The sequence below is a fragment of the Bos grunniens genome, chromosome 9, assembly GCF_055505025.1.
Source record: "Bos grunniens cultivar Pamir isolate PY7600 chromosome 9, Bosgru_T2T1.0, whole genome shotgun sequence".
NCBI classification, from domain to species: Eukaryota; Metazoa; Chordata; class Mammalia; order Artiodactyla; family Bovidae; genus Bos; species Bos grunniens.
This window is the reverse complement of record NC_141173.1, coordinates 68,404,829-68,419,679: the sequence shown is the minus strand read 5'-3', so window position 1 is coordinate 68,419,679 and position 14,851 is coordinate 68,404,829. Positions and strand designations below refer to the sequence as shown.

The 14,851-nt window shown below is 39.4% G+C and overlaps 1 protein-coding gene across 3 annotated transcripts in view; it reads right to left on the bottom strand.

Moving 5' to 3' along the window:
- Nucleotides 1-14,851, bottom strand: part of LAMA2 (laminin subunit alpha 2) — a 707,472-nt gene that overhangs the window by 301,786 nt on the left and 390,835 nt on the right. For all 3 annotated transcript variants that reach the window (XM_086317880.1, XM_086317878.1, XM_086317879.1), the window contains exons 13-14: nucleotides 9,425-9,526; nucleotides 7,851-8,062 (exon numbers count right to left, since the gene is read on the bottom strand). In XM_086317880.1, the coding sequence (XP_086174006.1) occupies nucleotides 7,851-8,062; nucleotides 9,425-9,526 (314 nt within the window). The remainder of the gene's footprint in view (nucleotides 1-7,850; nucleotides 8,063-9,424; nucleotides 9,527-14,851) is intronic.

The following is a 14,851-nucleotide window of genomic DNA, read 5'->3' as shown; positions in this document are numbered from 1 at the left end:
CAACCCACGCCAGTATTCTTGCCTGGGAAATCTCATGGACAGAGAAGCCTGGCGGACTAAATGGGGTTGGACACAGAGTTGGACACTTCAGTCGAAGCAACTAAGCGTGGACTGTAGTATAGCAACATTTTAAAATAGAAAGAAAGTAAATGACTACATTAAGAAACAATTTAAAATGGAACAAAACAAAAATATTTTCAATGAACTACCAACTTTCATTTGTCTTTGAAACAACAGATGTTCCTCTCCTTAATCTATGTAACCATTTTGAGCTATGAGAAATTTCAGCACTCAAACATCTTTCCCAGCAATATTCCACATTAGTATTCACTGAGCAGTCCCAATGTTCATTAGGTTCTGATATTTGTTAAATGGGATTTTAATGTGTTGAACAGTTTTTAGTGTTACTCTTGAAGAAGTCTGCGGTTTATTCTTTTTCCCCTTCCAATACGGTCATTTTCTTTTCTTGATACAAGCTGTATTCATTAAAATACATAATGCTGGTAGTAATAAAGTATTGTTGGAGATGCACAAACTGTCAAAGATTTGTCAAATGTTCTAGCTGGTTCTTTTAGTTATTATGAAAGGGAAATACAGATAAGATGATGGATGAAGAGCAAAGGCATAATTATACAAGCTATTATTGAAAATATTGGAATCATATAAGAAACACTGCCCTGGTACTGACTTTAAGAGTACTCTGTATATTTTTTACTATATTTTCAACCAGAGTTAGATATATCATGCTTCACAAAAAAAGGAAAAAATCCAAATTATTCTTTAAACAACAGGACATTTGATCTTAACTCTTTTAAATAATTTTTTTAATTCACTTTTTTTTTAATATAGAAGACCTCCATTTAATTCTACTAAATAAATGTTACTTTCAGTTTGTTACCATAGATAAAGATTTTATTGTTGTTCAGGGGCTTTGTTCTATTTCATTTTTGATGCAACACAAGACGATGACTTAGAATTTCCTTTAGCCTCTGTCTTGTGAAAGTTCCACAAAGTGCTACTCAATTAAAGAAGTCTAATCAATTTTTTATCTCATACCTAAAAAGCCTTTGACTTTGTGGATCATAATAAACTGTGGAAAATTCTGAAAGAGATGGGAATACCAGACCACCTGACCTGCCTCTTGAGAAATCTGTATGCAAGTCAGGAAGCAACAGTTAGAACTGGACATGGAACAACAGACTGGTTCCAAATAGGAAAAGGAGTACTCAAGGCTCTATATTGTCATCCTGCTTATTTAACGTATATGCAGAGTACATCATGAGTAACGCTGGACTGGAAGAAGCACAAGCTGGAATCAAGATTGCCGGAAGAAATATCAATAACCTCAGATATGCAGATGACACCACCCTTATGGCAGAAAGTGAAGAGGAACTAAAAAGCCTCTTGATGAAAGTAAAAGAGGAGAGTGAAAAAGTTGGCTTAAAGCTCAACATTCAGAAAACGAAGATCATGGCATCTGGTCCCATCACTTCATGGGAAATAGATGGGGAAACAGTGTCAGACTTTATCTTTTTGGGCTCCAAAATCACTGCAGATGGTGACTGCAGCCATGAAATTAAAAGATGCTTACTCCTTGGAAGAAAAGTTATGACCAACCTGGATAGCATATTGAAAAGCAGAGATATTACTTTGCCAACAAAGGTCCGTCTCGTCAAGGCTATGGTTTTTCCAGTGGTCATGTATGGATGTGAGAGTTGGACTGTGAAGAAAGCTAAGCACCGAAGAATTGATGCTTTTGAACTGTGGTGTTGGAGAAGACTCTTGAGAGTCCTTTGGACTGCAAGGAGATCCAACCAGTCCATCCTATAGGAGATCAGTCCTGGGTGTTCTTTGGAAGGAATGATGCTAAAGTTGAAACTCCAGTACTTTGGCCACCTCATGCGAAGAGTTGACTCATTGGAAAAGACTCTGATGCTGGGAGGGATTGGGGGAGGAGGAAAAGGGGACGACAGAGGATGAGATAGCTGGATGGCATCACTGACTTGATGGACCTGAGTCTGAGTGAACTCTGGGAGTTGGTGATGGACAGGGAGGCCTGGCATGCTGCGATTCACGGGGTCACAAAGAGTCAAACATGACTGAGCGACTGAACGTAACTGAAAAAGGCAACAGAATCATTTACAAACTCAGTGAGTGTCTGAGTGAGCTATCTTGGCATGAGCTAGACATTTCCCCCAAACACTGTCAGTCCTGTGCCAACTAAGGGAAATAACGAACAGAATCTACTACTGTTGCAAACCATTCATCAAAAATATACTAAATGCTAATATGAGAATTCATATTTCTTTCTACTTAGTCCTACCAATATGCATTGCGCTCACTTCCACTGCGCTCTTTATTATATACCACAAACATACGTCTGACTTGGATAATGGACTATACGTTGTTTGAATTCACTGATCATTTACCCATCTTTGTATCCTCTTTCCTTAGCCTAGAACTACCGCATCATAATAATTACTAGATGGTGACTGCAGCAATAAAATTAAAAGATGCTTACTCCTTGGAAGGAAAGTTATGACCAACCTGGATAGCATATTCAAAAGCAGAGACATTATTTTGCCAAGAAAGGCCCGTCTGGTCAAGGCTATGGTTTTTCCTGTGGTCATGTGTGGATGTGAGAGTTGGTCTGTGAAGAAGGCTGAGCGCCAAAGAATTGATGCTTTTGAACTGTGGTGTTGGAGAAGACTCTTGAGAGTCCCTTGGACTGCAAGGAGATCCAACCAGTCCATTCTGAAGGAGATCAGCCCTGGGATTTCTTTGGAAGGAATGATGCTAAAGCTGAAACTCCAGTACTTTGGCCACCTCATGTGAAGAGTTGACTTATTGGAAAAGACTCTGATGTTGGGAGGGATTGGGGGCAGGAGAAGAAGGGGACAACGGAGGATGAGATAGCTGGATGGCATCACTGACTCGATGGACGTGAGTCTGAGTGAACTCTGGGAGTTGGTGATGGACAGGGAGGCCTGGCGTGCTGTGATTCATGGGGTCACAAAGAGTCAGACATGACTGAGCGGCGCTATATCTGGGAGTACGTTTCCAGGACTGAGCGACTGAACTGAACTGAAGTGTGCATTATAATAATTAAAACTTCTGTGCATTATAATGGGAACTTGAGACATATCTCCCTTAAGTATCAAGGAAACTGGGCTTCCCTGACAGCTTAGTGGTGAAGAATATGCCTGTCAATACAGGAGACACAGATACAATCTCTTGGTCTGGGTAGATCCCACATTCTGTGGAGCAACTAGGTCTGTGTGACACAACTATTGAGCCTGTGCTCTAAAGTCCAAGAACCACTTCTACTGAGCTCACATACCGCAGCTACTGAAATTAGTGCTCCCTAGAGCCTGTGCTCCATACCGAGAGAAGCCACCTCAATGAGAAGCCCATGCACTGCAACTAGGGAGTAGCCCTGCTCTCTGCAACTAGACAAAAGCCAGTGCAGCAACGAAAGCCCAGCACAGCCAAAATAAATAAATAAAATTATATTTTAAAAAATCAATGAAACCAATGCAGTAATCATGTTTCTGCCCACATTTACAAAGGAGGAACCCGAAGCTCAGAGAAGTAAAGTGCCTTGTCTATATAATACTGTCTGCAAATATTGTGCAGCCACAGACTGAAATTAAAAACCAATGGTTAGCTTGTTGCCCGACATTGTCTCCCACTGTATGCTAGACAGAAGGTCAGATGTCTCAGATACATCATTTTCTCACTGAGCATTCAATCTTGAAAGTTAGGTATGTTTCTGCCATTTTACAAAAGAGGAAGCTAAGATTCAAATACACAGGAAAGGCACTCAGGAAATGCTGGCAGACTGAATAAACCCAATATTACAGACTAGATTTGGGAGGTAGTGAAAGGCAATGGGGGAAAAAAACACATGTTGGTATAAAACTGGCTGAACCTCTTCCCAAGAGCAAGTTATAGAAGTCCTTTTAAGATCGTTAGAGACCTCATTGTAATAATTTCTTCATATGTGATTACCTGGATTATTATTTTCATAAGGTAGAAGTTTACTATCAGCACTATTTCTATAATCATCAAAACACTCCTTTGTTTATATGGATTTTTCTAGATTATTTATTGGATAATTTATTAAATAAATTCTGTGTAATGTTTTTGATACCAGAAAAAAAAAAAAAAACCACTCTTAAAAGTCATGTGAAAATGTCTAGCCTAGGAGAAATGTCTTTTCAAACAATAAAGATAAATGGGTTTATCACAATAAAGTCACAATGGGCTCAGTTATGCTGGGCTAACAAACAACTGAATTCTCAGTGGCTTAACAGAAAACAAAAGTTTACTCATGGAAAATCCTCTACGGTTCTGGGTAACCTTTCAGGGCAGCTGACCTCCATGTGCTGTCAATATTTCAGACTGTTTTTATGTTCTGGTAACTGTGTAAGCTCCATAGAGTCTCCTACAGGTAATTCAATGCTTTTCTAGGGTTGGGAGTGGGGATAATAGAACAGGAATAATACATCACTTCAGCTCACATTTCATTGGCCAAACCAAGACCTATGATAACATCTACCCTCAAAGGAAATGCAATATTTCAAAGGAAGGAGATTAAAATTTGATGAACTGTACTAATGTCTACTATAGGGTATAAAGTCTTCCCTGGTGGCTCAGATGATAAAGAATCTGCCTGCAATGCAAGAGATCTGGTTCAATCCCTGGGTCGGGAAGATCCCCTGGAGAAGGAAATGGCTGCCCACTCCAGTATTCTTGATTGGAGAATTTCGTGGACAGAGAAACCAGGTGGTTTACAGTCCACGGGGTCGCAAAGAGTCAGACACGACTGAGCAACTAACACTTTCACTTTCACAGGCGATAAGAAAAATATCAAGTTAAATATCAAGGACTGCTTTTGAAACTAAGGTTTGGAGAATTTAAAGGAGAAAGATTCACAGTTAAGTTGATTTCTCTTACATTCTTAAAGGAAATTTTTATCTTCATTTATTAATGAGTACAATGAGAAGAAAATCAATTAATTTTATCACATGGGCTCCTCAGCACTGTAGAAAAGAATGACAGCAAAAATGGTCTCAATTTTGAAACACCAGTCCATTCGTTATTCTAGATATCTTCAAGTCTTAATGGTACTTAATGGAGAAAATGGTACTTCCTAGAATATGCAGGTCAGATGGAAATGCTTCAGATTTGTGTGTTAACTGGCCAAAAGCAAAGCATTTTTGCTTTAATTCCATTCTCATAGTGACTGTTTGACATTGACAAGCAATTGTCCTCCTCATTTTACAGATGAGGTGACTGAAATCCAAAGAGATCTAAAACAACACTATGTTCACAACTATTAAACAGCTAACTTGAAAACAGAAGTCAAAATTCTAACCTGCTGCCCCATTTTCCTTCCACTATTCAATTCCAGTTCCTCTGTATAGGGAGGAACATAAACCCATTTGCTGAGAGAACTACCGTGGAAGTAAATCCTCCTTAAATAAGTCTAAACATGAATTTCTGTTGTGATAGCTTCAATTTACTTGTGCTTACACACAAGCCATATACCAAGTTGGAAGCCTACTGTGCAAGACAAGTTGAAATCAATTCAAGTGATGTTTTACAAATAGGACTCAATCCACTCACAGATCAGAGATAAATAAAATATAACAAGCTTACTGACTCAAGATTCATGCTGGCTTGTGGCTCACCTGAAGTGGGTAGGAGTTTCACATACAACATGGCTTTAACTTCTCGAACTACAGAGCCTTGTGTGATGCAGGCTGCAGAGAGCATCACCCACATAATTAGTTCCTGTGTCGGATCCCATAGCCATGCTCTGTGAACACGTTGCTCATGTATGGGAAAAGCTCAGAAGGCTCAAATGAAACTAGAGATTTTAAGATAAGCAGACACTAAAATTATCTCCCATGAATCAGGGAGAAATGCTTTGGATTAACTAGTCTGAGAAGCAAGGCTGGCAAAAATAAACCCCTCAGCCACTTTTTGTCAATTTGCTTGTCATTTATTTTGAAATCCAGAGGACTCATCTCTTTGTACTCTTTAAACATCATGACAGTCTCTATTTACTAAATGTGAAAAAACATAATTAATTCCGAAGTGCTGCTTCTCATCTTCACAGCATTTTAACCCAGCTTCTAGCAGCACTGACTATGCAAAAGAGGTACATTGTTTGGCAGTGGTTCTGTTTCTGAATCTGCGATTCTCTCCTTAGGGAGATGGTAATGATGATTACGCTTAGTTGAAATACTACAAGTGAAAGACAAACTAGACAGCACAAGCAGATGAAGGGGGGCGGTGGAGCTTCAGCAATTAAAAGACCCTCTTGTAGATAAACCAGCATTGGAGACACTGCTGTGCTGATGGGTATGCCAAGCTGTCGGTTTGGGGTCACATTTGATCATCTAATTTAAGCTGCTTTAGGACAAAATTGGGCTTGTCAGGCGGCACTAGTGGTAAAAAGCTTGCCTGCTAATGCAGGAAACATAAGAGATGCTGGGTTTGATCCCTGGGTCTGGAAGATCCCCTAGGGGAGGGCATGGCAACCCACTCTAGTATCCTTGCTTGAGAATCCCATGGACACAGGAGGCTGGCGGGCTATAGTCCACAGGGTTTCACAGAGTCAGACACAACTGAAGCGACTTAGAATGCACACACGCAGGAAAAAATTGCCATGAAATTTGTAAGTAATTTTTTTTTAATGGAAAGAAGCCTTTAGGGTGCCTCTTATGGACATGTTTAGCTCAAGTTGGGGAGTTCTCTCTTTAAGGAGACAAAACAGAGAGTAGAAAGGAATAATCCCTTGAAAGTGTTTGAGGCAATGAGCACTTTACATAATTATCACATATAATTTTAACAATGACCCTGAAAGGTAGGCACTATTATCTCCACTTCACATTTGAAGAAATCCAGTTGTCATAAGGACCAACCACTTGCCAAAGGTCACACATATAATAAGCAATAGAGCTAATTGAATTCTTAGTCTTACTTTCCTTGATATCATGCAGCCATTATAGTATTACAGTGCTTCACAAAAAAACTTGTGGTTATTCAAATGAAGGTGCTTATATCTCTCACTATCAACCATATACTATTAAGTCAGAATCTACTGAATGAATTAATGGAAGAAAATATTTTACAAACCACTTTCTGAATATGGGTATCCTGGAATTATATCACTTTACTTTTCCACTATTTGAGTCATCAAAAAGGAGACTGTGCTTTCCAGTATAGCATTTCTCAGTACAGGGATCATTTTTATTTTACTTTTCCACTATTTGAGTCATCAAAAAGGAGACTGTGCTTTCCAGTATAGCATTTCTCAGTATAGGGATCATTTTTATTGCATGTTCTGGCAGAACTGAGAATCATCAATACTGAAAAAGGACTAAGACAGATTCATCCTGGGTAGGTAAAATTTTAAAGATCAATAGAAACACTTTTCAGAAAACCAGTGCTCCATCATTAACTATTATTTGAAGATGGAAAACCTTAGGAGAAGGCAATGGCAACCTACTCCAGTACTCTTGCCTGGCAAATCCCATGGACAGAGGAGCCTGGTGGGCTGCAGTCCATGGGGTCACTAGTAGTCGGACACGACTGAGCGACTTCATTTTCACTTTTCACTTTCATGCATTGGAGAAGGAAATGGCAACCCACTCCAGTGTTCTTGCCTGGAGAATCCCAAGGACAGGGGAGCCTGGTGGGCTGCCGTCTATGGGGTTGCACAGAGTCGGACACGACTGAGGCGACTTAGCAGCAGCAGGGATCTTCAGTCACTTAGCACTTGCACGTCCACCCCAAGGCAAATGTGTAAGAGCTGGAGATGCAATTCCTGAGTTTACCTGAAGATGGCATCCATCCCAAGGCTGTATGTGATTTGTATGAGAATTCTCTGCAAATTCACAAGCACTGTCATAAACTCGTTTCTACTGACTGGGAAATTTGTGCCATGTGTGGTAAATGATTCTTCTTTAAGTGACAACACATTAATATGTTCTTCAGATGGTTGCAGATACACCTCCTCTTGGGCTGAGCTGATTCTCAAGTCTTTTCCCTAAAGGGGAAAAGAGAGTATAAAGGATAAAACTGTGAAAAAAGGGATTCTCCTCTTTGTAGGTTATCATCAGTAGGTTTTTTATTTCAGGTTAGCTTTCCCTGTCAGGATATTTCTAGTATGTATAAAAGGCAGAGAGAAAACAATTTAAATATTAGCCTTAACTCGATGTACCACTAAGTATAAGTTTCTTGGTTATGCATGACTCTTATTCCTCTATTTACTAAAATAATTAGTACTTGGTAAGTCTAGATATATATGATTACAAATACGTCAATTTTATAGAAGTGTGCAAAACTGAATACTTCAGATATACTATTTTATGGTGAATGTGGATTGTATAGGAAAATGGGGAAGAAAAGTTAAAACAGTGTATGAAGCTTTCGTTTTAAAGGACTCTTCAATCTGGGGGAAAAAAAAACAAGGAAAAATTCTACAGTTTCATGATTACAATCGGATAATGGCATTATTATCACTTGGGTTAACCTTTTATCTTAGTTCACTCATATTAATAATATACAGCTTCTCCACATTTTACATTTAGAGAACCCCTTTTATCTCAAAGGAATTCCATGACATACTTCTATTTTCACACACACACACATATGTAATGATATATATCACTCAGATCACCTCACCTAATACTGGAAACATTCATTTTGGGGGAAGACTTTTTGTTAAGTTGATTCTCATGCATGAACATTTCAAGACCAAAACAACAACAGAGCCCCATGCTAACTCAGCATAGATCCCTTTGGACCCATAAATATGCATGAAATGTGTGCCTTTGTGTGAGCAGAGGAGAAGAAAGGAAGAATATGAGAAAGGAAGGCAGCTTTTATGTGATAACTTTCTAGCCTTTGGGAACTGCCTGTGTCCCTCCAAATGCTCAAAGCAGTTTCTCCTATATTTTTCTTAGTTAAATTAAGAGAGTTTTGAAGTCAGGATTCAACTGTACCTAAATAGATAAGATTCCCTTTTTCCATTGACTTTTACCTAATATAAACAAAGGTATAAACAAGAAAATCTACTTGGAAGCAAGGAGAGATGGCAAAACTACAACTATATAAATCAGCCATTTGCTCAAACACTTTTAGTATCCTTATATTCTGGGGGACATGGTCATTAGGTTTTAAATTTAAATTTCAAGTCTGCTCTAAAAATTCCCTTTACTATTGGAACCCAAGACCTATGTTCAGTCTTTTAGATATGTCTCAGAGTGAATGGCAGAAAAAAATTCCCAAATCACAATATTTTTCTCTAGTAGTATATAAATGAATGTTAAACTAGTTAGGTAAGGAATAACCTCAGATTACATGAGTGTAAAGCAGTTAAACATAAATGACACTTCCCATACTCTACCTCTAAGATAACCATAAGCTGGAGTGTGTGTTCTGCATCTTCGTTTGCTTCTTCAAGGTCATATGATACAGTAAACATCAACTGTCCTCCAGCTGCTGTGAGCTACAAGAGAGAAGATACGTCATCATTACAGGACAGGAGATGGGCTATTCAACTGTGCTTTGCTTATTATTTTTAAATTATTTTATTGTTCTATAGGGCAGGATTTGGAAGAAACAGAAATCATGAGCATGCAGATTGAGAATGATAGACATTTCTTTAGGAGTAACCTTTATACGAACCTTACCTATCAATGGCAAGCCTGACACACATCATATAAATTCATGTATTCTTTTTCCTGGTGTTGCAGGCTTGCTGAAATAGGTTAATTTCCAGGGAACCAAACACAGCCCCTCCTGTCATTTTTCCTAGTGTGTAGCTTGAGCTTTACAATTCCCAAACAGAGAAGGATCTTTGTTAAAATTGAGAGATTTCTACTCATCACTGAGGGTCACTCACTTTCTGTGGGTCTGAATGCTTTCAGCAAAGCATCACTCCATTTCACAGGCACTTTACCTAGACTATAAGCTATGCTCAGAATGTTGTTGGTCAAAGAAAAAGAAATAAAGCAGCAAATTTTATATCATGAAAAAAATTAATCAAAATTCCAAAAGAAGATACACTTTCCCTTGGGCAATCAAATATGCTTAGTGTGAATGAATGCTGTTATCCTTTTTCATTAAACAAAATTCTTTCCTTCCAACATGCATGCTGAACCCCATACAATGTATGCTTGAGGTTTACATTTGCTGACATTGACAGTAACCTTGTACAAAGGATTAAAAAAAAAAAATAGGAAAGCAAGATCATTTACAGGACAGGAATCAACATTGGAACTTGAATGACAGATGATGCAAATGCTGCAGTGCTTTTCTAAAAAGTTCCACCCCAGCATTGTAAATAGACACTCATAAAACAAAGCTGATCATTTGTATTCTGCTGTTTCCTCCATAATGACAAGCAGAGACCTAGCTTCGCAGCCCTGGGCTCTCTGCGGCCTCTCATGGCAGACCCTGACCACAAACCAACTCCTGGTGATGCTCTGGGTGGAGGAGGAGGAACCCAGATTCCTTTTAGAGTTGTTCCATTGGGAATGGAACACAGCTCACCATGGCTGATTAAACAAAGTTTTTAAATCACAGCTTCTCAATGTCTTCTAAGCTCATTACAGGGAGCTTTATAAGGAACTAAAATTCAGAAAACTTTTATTCCTCTGCTCCACTGAAAAATAGCCCTGTTATAATGTCTTTTCATATCTAAAATAAAAAATATCTGCCTGGACTATAGCACTTGGCATTACTGTAAGTAATGAGGGGTGAATCTATGTAAAAGGTTTTTGGTTCTATTAAGATAAGCTTCCAAAACATGCTTGTTCAAAAATCAACCAGACATTTTCTTAATGATGGGAGTCCAGGAAGGCAGCAGCAAAGGATGTTTCATATATTTCAAAGAGAACTTAATTATTCAGAATTTCCTAAATTAATAAAAATATTTAATAGGAGGTAGGGACTGAGTTTGGAAAGGACATAGATCTATAATGTCACAAACTCTTGAGCTTCTAAATGTATTTTGATTATTAAAATTTAAATTACATGCTATCATCCTTCTAGAACAGGTTTCCTTAAAAAAAGAAAAAAAATCAAGGTAAATTAATTCTTAATTTCCTTAAATCAATTTAAGAAACTTAGAATTAAAGGTAACTCGCATTTTGCCAAAGAAAAGAGCTAAAATGTAATTTGAACACCCCAGATATTGAGACTCAAGATGAAAAGAAAAATGTTTGATTTGTTACAATATTTGATTTGTCAAAGTATTTTCCATACCTACTTATAATAAAGTCATATTATATATGAGGTAATATGAGAGAGTAATGAGGGTGGAAATGGGGGAAAAACAAAAAAGAGAGGGGCCTTTTATAGTTATATACAACACAAACAATGGAGCGGAAGTCAACCTGTTCACCTGAGGGCTTATAGTAGTAGTAATACTAATGAGAAATTGCTTTCTCATTCACATTTCATAAAACAACTTTTTTTCTATATCTTTCATGCACCTCTAGAACTGGTTTTTCAATCATCCATGGGGTCGCTGAGGGTCAGACACGACTGAGCGACTTCACTTTCACTTTTCATTTTCTTGCATTGGAGAAGGAAATGGCAACCCACTCCAGTGTTCTTGCCGGGAGAATCCCAGGGACAGGGCATCCTGGTGGGTGGCCGTCTATGGGGTCGCATAGAGTCAGACACAACTGAAGTGACTCAGCGGCAGCAGCAAAGGAGATCAGTCCTGAGTGTTCTTTGGAAGGACTGATGCTGAAGCTGAAACTCCAATACTTTGGCCACCTCATGTGAAGAGTTGACTCACTGGAAAAGATTCTGATGCTAGGAGGGATTGGGGGAAGGAGAAGAAGGGGACAACAGAGGATGAGATGGCTGGATGGCATGACCGACTCGATGGGCCTGAGTTTGAGTGAACTCCGGGAGTTGGTGATGGACAGGGAGGCCTGGCATGCTGTGATTCATGAGGTCACAGAGAGTTGGACATGACTGAGCGACTGAACTGAACTGAACTGTTTTCATAAGTGAATCCTTTTTGCTTCCATCTAGGTTGTGAAATGGCACCCCACTCCAGTACTCTTGCCTGAAAAAATCCCATGATGGAGGAGCCTGGTAGGCTGCAGTCCATGGGGTTGCTAAGAGTTGGAAACAACTGAGCAACTTCACTTTCATTTTTCACTTTCATGCATTGGAGAAGGAAATGGCAACCCACTCCAGTATTCTTGCCTGGAGAATCCCAGGGATGGGGGAGCCTGGTGGGCTGCCGTCTATGGGGTCGCACAGAGTCAGACACAACTGAAGCGACTTAGCAGTAGCAGCAGCAGGTTGTGAAATAACAGTCAATTTTAAATAGATGCATGATACTGTTACCAGATGTTTTTCCCTCAAGCTAAAAGTGTTCATTTCCATAATATTAAAATCACTGTCTATTTCGTTCACCCTAAGGTATATACTGATGATATATCTCTATATAATTACTTAGTCAAGTACTTATTTAAGTAATTTTTTTAAAAAGGTTGTTTTAATATCATCCTTTAATTGAGAAACTGCATCTCCTAGGAATGGGGCTTCCTGGGAAGCTTAGTGGCAAAGAACCTTCCTGCAATACAGGAGACTTGTGTCGATCCCTGGGTCAGGAAGATACCCTGTTGGAAGAAATGGCAACCCACTTCAGTATTCTTGCTGGGAAAATCCCATGGACAGAGAAGCCTGGTGGGCTACAGTCCATGGAGGTGGCAAAGAGTCTGACATATTGGATGACTGAGCATACCTCCTAGGGTTAATTATTTATTCTCTGCTGAAGATGAAGCTCCAATACTTTGGCCACCTGATGCGAAGAGCTGACTCATTAGAAAAGACCCTGATGCTGGGAAAGATTGAGGGCAGGAGGAGAAAAGGACGACGGAGGATGAGATGGTTGAATGGCAGCACTGACTTGATGGACAAGAGTTTGAGCAAGTTCTGGGAGATGCTGAAGGACAGGGAAGGCTGACATGCTGCAGTCCATGGGTTGCAAACAGTTGGCCATGACTGAGCGACTGAACAACAACAAAACTCCTTTGCTTCTATTTATCTATCAACTGCATCAAATAATCTCTTTATAAGAAATGAAACCAAGAATTTCTTGGTATTGTTTCCAGCTAATGTGTCTTCCCCAGAGGGTACACATCACCGGAGAGAGTCTTTGTAATAAGTCAGTTATTTGTTGTTCAGTCACTCAGTCGTGTCTGACTCTTTGTGACCCCGTGGACTGCAGCACACAAGGCTTCCCTGTCCTTCACCATATCCTGGAGTATAGCTCAAGTTCATGTCCATCGAGTCTGTGCTGGCATCCAACCATCTCATCCTCTGTCGTCCCCTTCTTCTCCTGCCTTCAATCTTTCACAGAATCAGGGTCTTTTCCAATGAGTCAGCTCTTTGCATCCGGTGGCCAAAGTATTGGCGCTTCAGGCTTAGCATCAGTTCCTCCAAAGAATATTCAGGCCTGATTTCCTTTAGGATTGACTGGTTCGAACTCCTTGCAGTCCTGGAACTCTCAGGAGTCTTCTCCAACACCACAGTTCAAAAGCATCAATTCTTTGGTGCTCAGCTTTCTTTACGGTCCAACTCTCACATTCATACATAACTATTGAAAAAAAACATAGCTTTGATTAGATGTATCTTTGTTGGCAAAGTAATGTCTCTGCTTCTTAACAGGCTGTCTATGCTTGTCATAGTTTCTCTTCCAAGGAGCAAGTGTCTTTTAATTTCATGGCTTCAGTCACCATCTGCAGTGATTTTGGACCCCAATAAAATAAAGCTATAAAAACTTCCTTTCTATGGAGTATTTGTTTTCTGGGGAACAAGCTGTGGAAATACTTGGAATATAAGTTGTCCTTTCATAGATAGCTTTGGATGAAGGCTTCTCTGTCACTTCTCCATCTATATTGTGCTCCATAGTCCAAATGCTATATTGACTTGGCTCCTTCACCTGCTTGCTTCTCCACTCTCCAATAATTCCTTCAGTGTCCCAGTCTTCACTATCTCCTTCAAATCAAATGTGCACAGAGCTGCAAGTCATCAGTTGACTTTATTGTCCCTGCTAGATATTATCTCTGGACATTTGTTAGTTTTGCTATCAAACTCTGAGGTATGGGGTATTACCACCCCATTTTCTGTACTTCTACTCATCCAACCTTACTTATTTGATCTACTTCAGCCTGCTTTCCACACTTAGAACTTCACTAACAGTATGTCTTGAAAGGTCACTTATCAGCTCTATCTAGCAACCACAAATGGGCTTTTGTCCAATTCCATGTGATGTATAATAATTCTTGAGATTCTTGACTCTTTGGTTTCCTACTGCATTAAACTTTTCTGATACTTCTTTCCCTGGAGTATGACAGAGGTACCTCTGTCTCCATTATAAATACATTTTCTTTTATTCTATACTCAGTATTTGGATGTTTCTAAGATTCTTACCCTTTTTTGATTATCCTTTCTTACTGACTTTCCATTCCTCTCTCATGGATTGAACTGTGTTCAGCCCTGGTTTCTCAATCTGTATCTTCTATCCCATCCCATGTTCCTAGATGAATTTGGTCATGGTGCCATAACAAAGGTCCAGAAACTGGCTAAACAACAGAAACCTGATATCAAGGCGTCAGCTGGGAGAACCCCCGTCACCTGCCCACTTGCATATATCACTAGCATTCTGTATTAATAAATCTACTTCTTGCCCATCCAAAAAAAGAAAAGATGTCAGCAAGGCTGGTTTCTTCTTAGGCCCCTCACCTTGGCTTGTAGACGGTCATCTTTTTCCTGTGTTCTCCCATGGTCTTCCTTCTGTGTT